This window comes from Lolium rigidum, chromosome 2 (assembly GCF_022539505.1).
Source record: "Lolium rigidum isolate FL_2022 chromosome 2, APGP_CSIRO_Lrig_0.1, whole genome shotgun sequence".
Lineage (NCBI taxonomy): Eukaryota > Viridiplantae > Streptophyta > Magnoliopsida > Poales > Poaceae > Lolium > Lolium rigidum.
The window spans coordinates 102,652,456-102,660,304 of NC_061509.1; the positions used below are offsets into that span (position 1 = coordinate 102,652,456).

Genomic DNA, 7,849 nt, shown 5'->3' on the forward strand with positions numbered 1-7,849 from the left:
CTCGAGAAGCTGCAGTCCGCGGCGCCGGTGCCGGTGCCGGTGCGGAACCATCGTCGCCGCCCACATCCAAGGCTGCGAGCCATAACACGAGTCAAGTGTTCTGTGTCACGGTCGTGCGTGACTTCGATGCAGTCCACGGCGGCGCCGGAAAAGGCTCCTCGTCATGGTCACCAAAGGCCCCTCCGCATGGAACGGAAAGACCGCACTTGGCAGCCGCCGAGCCCCGACCGGAGGCCTCCGCCGCACCGCCGGCCTCAAGGAGGAGGAAGACGATCGTTCCAAGCGCGCAGCCTCCGATGATCACGCAAGCTGACCTCATTCTGAAAAAGTTGCAAGACGTGCCAGAACGGCGCGCGGCTGAGCCGGACGTGCTGGTGCGGGCACGCTATCTCAAGACCCGATATGCCGGCATCATCGCCAAGTCTGAAGAGACTCTCAGCATCCGCCATCGACAGGACCTCGAGAGGCTGCCGGCAGCCGACATCGACCAAGGGAGCCGTGGAATGGAAACCGAGTATGAAAAGGCTCTCCGGCAGGAGGAGGAGAGGAATGCCAGGGTCGGCGCGCTCAGGAAGATGGCTCGGGAGGAGCTGCAGGAGGTGGAGAAGAACGGGCGGCACACAGGGCTCAGCGTCGAGACCATACACCCAGTGCATCTCATCGAGCTTGGCATATCGACCGTCGAGCATGTCCAGAGCCCCGAAGGAAGCCAGGACGGAGCGCTCCCCGCCGTGCCAAAGAACCGCCGCCGGCGCAGCCCGCTGGAGGAGCTCGGGCTATTTGTGAAGCCGGTCGACGACTCAGGTGACGAAGAAATGGAGAACACATAGGAGGAAAAGGTAAGCATGCAGTCTGCTGGGTCTAGGAGCTGGTAACTGCCTTCACATATGTCATTTTGCAGTATGGCACAAGTGCAGATATAGTAAGCTAGAGATTATTGCTCCTCTGACCTCAACAAGAATTATCTTGATCCGTTCAACAGTTTCCAGACTTTGTATGTAAAATCTGCCTGATTATAAGATCATCAGATTGGCTGGACATGTGCAAGTAACCACATTGCTGAAATTTGTCATTCAGACATGAACTGATGTTTATCATCGTTAACACAGTTATATTACTGAATCTCTGTTTCAGTTCCACATGTTGGGTTAAAGGGACTAGTACAGGTTAGAATTCAGTATAAATTCATGTTTAATATGTACTATAACAACAAAATCCCTTGCCTGATTAAGACCTAAATCAGAATTGCGCAACAACAAAGATAGATTGTCTGCTTTTCAGTTTGCTAGTTTGGCAATGCTGGAAACCCTTGCTTAAAATATCAAACAAGTGGCAGAACTACAAAAATAGTTATCTGCTTCAAACCAGCGACAGTAACTATGAGATGAACAGCACCGTTCTTTTTCTCCAGCTAAATTTTTCATCCGACACGACGATAATCATACACTGTCAATTTACAGGGCGATAACAATAACAGTAAGTTTAGTTCATCGCCTATTCTGCTACAAGAGTGCAACTGAAACCATCTGAAGTTGTACCTTTTGTCAGTATCACTTTCCACATATTATATGGAGTTACCATCATGTGGAGAACCAGGAGGAAAAATCATCAAGTTATCAAAGTATGACATCTCCATAAGATCTGATATGTCTAGCTCTAGTGAACATGGATCTGAGGGATCTGAGAATTCTGCAGAATAAATATCAGTGGATTGGTAACAACCAGTTTGTGATAAAAGTGTGTCTGCACAATCCGACGGGACTTCTGGTAAAATATCATGGCATCCATTTGAAGGACAGATACCAGCAACGGCTGGAATCACTTGTTCCCTTTCCTGTGAAGGCCTTGGAGAGTTTACTGCAAAAGTGGACGCCTTAAGCTCCACTGGGTTTGACAGAAAATCCAATTTCCTTTTGGTTTTTGCATGCTGCTCGGATCTTTCAATTATCTTTTGAGGGGATTTGGCTGAAGGAGCATCAACTCCTCTAACATACATCAAATCTGCACTTTCTCCCTCCGATGCATCAGCATTTTCACCTGTTTCTGTGAAGCCCATTTCAGATTTGGAACTTGTTGGTACAGCTGATGTCATTTCATTTCTATCGGACAAACCTATAGTGTCTTTCAGAATATCCGAGTCACTGTTCTGTGATACTGACAGGTTTTCAAGATCATCCGGGAATTGATCAAGCAACCCTGAAGCTAAATATGAATTCAACTTTCTTTTCATTGGGCCTCTCCAGTATTCTTTGATTGCACCATTCGTCCTGGATGTACACAATATTAATAATTTAGTTGTACCAAGAGTATTTTGTAGAGCTGCATCCTGAGCTATGATGATAGGGGAGAATGAACTGCAACAGCAACGCTAAAATTCCTTCTTTTGCTGAAACATCAAATCTTACCTCCCAGGAAAATGTTTGACCATTTCACGCCACTTAGTTCCATAAATTTGATGAGCACGAATCAGTCTCAACTCCTCCTGCTCCGACCATGCCTCCTTGTTTATTGCAGAGTCTATTTTGTATCTCCACCTGTGTTTATTACCATTAGGTCCATCGAAACTCAAATGTACGGACTTCTAATTGATAACATTAAGTAATGAAGTGACAATTGCTCGGCAGTGCTGCCCTAGAGAATCTTATAATGTAGCAAACCTTCAACCCTTATCTACCGAAAAGCTGTGGCAGCACAAGACTAGTGAAAGCTGCATAATGTGCTAAATTAAAATAACTCCTTGAAACACAGGCTAACAACATCATGCTCCCCACTTAATATCTTGACATATTCATTGTTTTCCACACAAATCTAAAGGGTGCTTGCTGCAAACCAGGCGTTTGGTGCAATCACACCACTTCGGTTTGGTAACAAAACATTGCGGATAATTATGCTACAATTTTTACATATACCTGCTGATACGAAACCATAAATTTTGTCACGAAGTATCTGGTTTCATTGCTGTTAGATAGAAACATTCAAATTGGAAAACGAGCAGTGCATACAATGCAAATGCATAAAGAGATGTAAGCCATCATATGTCAAAGAACAGTGGTAAGTTAATAGACAATGTTGCTATTGCAGAATAAATCAGGTACTGGAGGTGATAGATCATAGCTTCTGGCGGCAAGTAAAACGAGTAACTAGTTGATAAATTTCTAGCAGCTCATATATGAATGGAAGTAAAGATTTTCATGTCCAGAAACTGAACTGGAACCAACCAAACAGTGTGGTAATACCTTTGTCGGCATTGCGGTGCACTTCGGCCCGGTATAGCATGTGCGACAGTTTGCCAGTTTTTCAGCCCATGTTTGTTGATCATATGAGTGAGTATCTTATCTTCCTGGAAGAAAAATTAGAACTGTTTGTCAGCAGGCATTAGGATGGAAAATAAAGTTGAGAAGAACATCCAGATTCAGGGGAAATGAAAGTTCTGGCCTAAATAACTTTCCTCTTCTGACCATTTTACTCTGGCGATGACTTCAGAATTTGTGTTATTGCAGCTATCCTTGAAGCAGTGGCCATCATTCTTGCGAAGTGGCTCTCCTGTTTGAGACAGACAAACATAAGATAAACACACGATCCTTCAACGAAGATGACCAAACTGAACCAACAGGAGTACAAGTGGTAGTCACAGATGCAAGCAGAAGCAGATAGGCAAATGTGTGTGATAGAACAACAACACAGTACAAATGATGCATGAAGAGATCAGCATGTAGATTATCATACAATAAAGTGATGAACTGTACACAATAGTGACAGATCAGTTTGGAATTGGCACCTCTGTGGTCCAATATAAGTACGGAGTATAGTAAAGTAAAGCGTGGAAGTGTCTGCGAGTTGACATGCATGCATACTACTTCTGTGTATGGGTACATTCTGTATGGCGTTTTGATCAAGGTGCATCACATGGACTGATTGTGAATCATAAAAGTAACAAAATACTTTCTAATTATTTTATTTAGAAAGCTACTACCACTACCCTATTTGCCAGCAATTTGTTGAAGGATAGAACAACGTGGAATACTTGGTTGTGTTACCTAAGCCTCAGAGGGCATGGGCGGGCACAGGATACATACAATGGGTATTCAAATTTAGGACAACAAAATCGATTACCGCCTCATCCTTGTTGCGTCGCTGGTGCAAGCTTCGAGCTAGACTGCTGGAGAGTTCACCAGACCAACACCGGAGCAATCTAGTGCTATTATAGGGATAGTAGGTTCACTGGAGATGCTATGCGTAAGGAGAATAGATAGATTGGTTCAGCTAGGCATGATGAATACTATGTGAATTTTTCTTGGACGAAAATAATGGGTATTCACTTGAATACCCATGAATACACTTGTGCCCACCACTGTCAAAAGGCATAACATGTATAGAGTATATGGCAGCCTGGACCACAAATTAAAGTCCCAGTGATGCAGAAAACCATACCTGGTAGAAATCATTACTGAAATTATGCTATCTCTAAGGCTTCCATACAAGACATATACTCAAGAGCTGCAACTAGATAGGTAAACCTAGTAGAAAAGGCTTCTCTTGTTTGACTAAGCAGGAATTGCTCGAACATCTTTAAAAAAATGTATCTCTCATATTATAATGTAGTACTAGTATCAATGAGAATATCCTCAGTAGATGGACAAGCCAACGAATGATCTTACGAAACAAAAAATTCTCTCTGGAGTTATGAAAAAAATAGATAGTGCGAAATACAACTACCCGAGCAATTGGGATACTGCAAGTTCTCATTTGATAATGAACTTGCATTCCGGTAGAGCATGTTACCTATGTTTTCCAATTCTTCACCGTGGCAATGTTTGACAGTTTCATGTGGTGTATTACTCTGCATCCATAGTTAAAAATCTGAACTGAGCATAAACTGCAAGTGAATTAACAAAACTACCAAGACGCTGACCGAAGACTCAACTGAATCACTTTAATAGATAAAAGAAAATATGAAATAGGGTTTATAAGGATCAAGCGAAAGCAGAAACAGGCCATGTACTTATTACTTCTTTGCTTTCATTGTACTATAAAATCCCGTGCAGATACCTCCATTAGACAGTGTTGGTGGCTTGGCTTAGGTAAATTAAAACTGCAATTTTATTGATTACCTCAACCTTCTTATTCATCCTAAGAGGCAACAAACATTTGCAATTATTAATGTGGTAGTAAAGATAAAGTGATCAGAAATTATCATTTGATATCTTGTGTCAGCCCAGAGTAACCAATCAAATTAGATTCTTGTCCAGATGTGAACATTGCTACATCTAAGTTTAACAAAACTTGCTTAGAAACATCAGGTAAGACCAGACAATGAAAATGACAATTGACGTTCATAAATCGAAAGATCAAACTTTGAAGAGCATTCTGATTCGGCGTGTCGGATCGGCGGCGCGGCATTACCACATTGACAGAAGCACCATCAGCCTTCCTTGAGTGGCTTGTCGAATTGACAGCCCTGCAAAAGAATAAAGCAAAGAGTCAGCTGACCATTCTGCAGTGAGCCCTTGTGATTAACAACACAGGATCAATTATTTCTCGTGTTTTACTAGGAAGAAATAACCTTCAATTGGTCAACAAACAACCAGGGAAGCATTCTGTTAACTAAATGTCCAGATATAGTCGGTCCGAGATTAGAATAAAGAGGTACCCTGCTGAGTAAAATATCTAAATATAGTCAGTTTAAGGCCCAGTTTGGGAAATTTCGGCTTCAACGTCAGGTAAACGCCGCCGACACCCAAAGTCAAAGGCTGCCCCGGACGAGGGTCGAGGGCATCTGATCTCCCTCAGATCAAAGGCTAGCTAAACTAGGACGGAGATGCAGAAATCGCAGCAACGGGCCTGGTCAGATCACAAACTCACCGCTGCCTGGGCACCGCATCTCCGCTCCGCGACATGGCTGGGAAGAGCGCCCGGGTCGGCCAGAAGCATCGGCTGAAGCTGGAAGGAGAGACAGACATACGCGGGCATCAGACAAACCAATCATTCGTAGGGGAATCTGATGGGAATGCTCAGATAAAAAGGGGAAATTCGCGGTGGAGCTACCCGGTTTGTGCAGGATTCGGGCCTGACCTGCGGAGGTCCTCGCGATGGAGGATCCCGGAGGAGAGGACCGAGGAAGAAGAGATGGGAGTGGGACGCACGCTGGCGACGAGCACGAGGGCGAGGAGAAGGAAGAGCCAGATGGTGGACGGGATCCGACGGAAGCCATTGACGTTGTTGTTTTGCAACAGCGGTGAGTCAAACAGCGCGGTCGTGGGCCGTATGGGCTGTTTCTGGCTAAGCGTTTCCAGCTGCTGGGAAAAAAAGTTGTACCCAAAATGTACACAGATCGTTCTGAAAAAGAAAAGGCAAATCAGACATTCAGAATGGAATTTAAAAAAATGCAAATGACCAGACTGTCTTTTAACAGGGTGATGCGGCGGAGGCGCCAAAATTTCATTCCTCAGCTCAACAGCATTATACATCATGAAGTACAAAATCCTACCATTCAAAATTTCTAAGGACTGAGATAACAAGACATATAGAAGTTGCATGAGCTGAAGAAGCACAACTTAAGGTAGGTGATCTTGGAGTTCTAAGCACCTGATATGATAAGCAGAGTTATGAGCTACATCATTGAGGTCTCTCTTAACATGGTAAACCTTGGCCTGTGTTTTAAACTGGAGTTAGGGATTTTAGCTAGAGTTTCCCTACTACTCGAGTGGATGCAATCTGATTTTACCTTTCCACCTGCAACAACTTTCGCCAAGAGAGCATTCTCCGTCATCATAGTTAGGGTATTGATCTTGAGCACTTCTGCGACATATGAAGCTAGTAGCATTGCCTTGGCTTTAGCTTCTATGACAGAGCTAGTTCTTCTTGTTGTAACTTGTACTTGGCTGGTGTATCCGATGTCTTCTTGTTCGAACCGGATGGATATTCCAAATTCTGTATTACCTGCAAGCATAGAACATTTCTCTTTGTTGATGCATCTAAAACTATTTTTGGCCACGTGATGTAGAAGTCCGTTGCAATTGTATGCGACTGTGGTGGTTGATGACCAACAAGTATAGGGGATGTATCGTAGTACTTTCGATAAATAAGAGTGTCGAACCCAACGAGGAGCAGAAGGTATTGACGGGAAATTTCGATCAAGGATTCACTGTAAACACTAGCAAATAGGCTTGCAGGGGTATTTGGTACTGTAGGTAAATAAAATGCAGTAATATAATTGCAGCGAGTGGCCCAATCCTTTCTATAACAAAGGACCAGCCGGTTGTTTTACTTATGATGACCAAACGTTCCTGGGGACACACAGGAATTTCGTCAAGTGCTTTCGCTTCACATAGCTGAATAATCTGCAATGGTTTGGTAAGTGTTGTGTGGGTCAACCTATGCTAATGCACTACCCCATACTTGGAATGCATACTTGTGATTATACCTCTTGTAAGCATCCGTAACTACAAGAAAGTAATTAAGATAAATCTAACCACAGCCTTAAACTTGAGATCCTACACTCCCTCGTGCACCGGTTTCCTAACGGGGGTTGGGTTTCTGTCGCTCCCGCAACCCCATAATTAGTAGCCAAATACATGATGTATTCCCCTAGGCCCATAAAGGTTAGTCGACGTTCACATGACACCACTAGAATAATAGCACCACAACTTAAATACCAAATCATTGCATATTACTCAACATAGTTTCACTACTAACATCATGACTTCTCCCATGTCCTCAAGAACTAAACGAACTACTCACGAGACATCATATGGATCATAATCAGAGGTGATATAATGATGAATAACAATCTGAACATAAACCTTAATTCAATGGTTTCACTCAATAGCATCAACTACAAGGAGTAATC

At 43.4% G+C, this 7,849-nt stretch overlaps 1 protein-coding gene across 2 annotated transcripts; it reads right to left on the minus strand.

The window, feature by feature from the left end:
* Positions 1-1,239: 1,239 nt before the first annotated feature.
* On the minus strand, positions 1,240-6,207 carry LOC124692173 (transcription factor MYB3R-1-like). 2 transcript variants are annotated; one of them, XM_047225497.1, is made up of 8 exons: positions 6,046-6,207; positions 5,863-5,940; positions 5,404-5,458; positions 4,783-4,840; positions 3,445-3,543; positions 3,237-3,336; positions 2,406-2,534; positions 1,240-2,267 (listed from the first exon to the last, which is right to left on the minus strand). In XM_047225497.1, the coding sequence occupies exons 2-8, from the start codon at positions 5,895-5,897 to the stop codon at positions 1,565-1,567; spliced, it is 1,179 nt and encodes a 392-aa protein (XP_047081453.1). In that variant the 5' UTR covers positions 5,898-5,940; positions 6,046-6,207; the 3' UTR covers positions 1,240-1,564. The 2 variants fall into 2 exon arrangements, with proteins under 2 accessions (XP_047081453.1, XP_047081454.1); XM_047225498.1 differs by having other exon boundaries at positions 6,073-6,203.
* Between the last annotated feature and the right edge of the window lie 1,642 nt (positions 6,208-7,849).

Bases quoted from the DNA above. Each gene is read 5' to 3' on its own strand.
- LOC124692173 (XM_047225497.1), bottom strand. From the start codon at position 5,897: ATGTCGCGGAGCGGAGATGCGGTGCCCAGGCAGCG. The intron at 3,544-4,782 runs GTAACATGCTCT...TGTCTCAAACAG, and splicing joins TGAAGAATTGGAAAACATAG to GAGAGCCACTTCGCAAGAAT. The intron at 2,535-3,236 runs GTATTACCACAC...TAATAAACACAG, and splicing joins GCACCGCAATGCCGACAAAG to GTGGAGATACAAAATAGACT.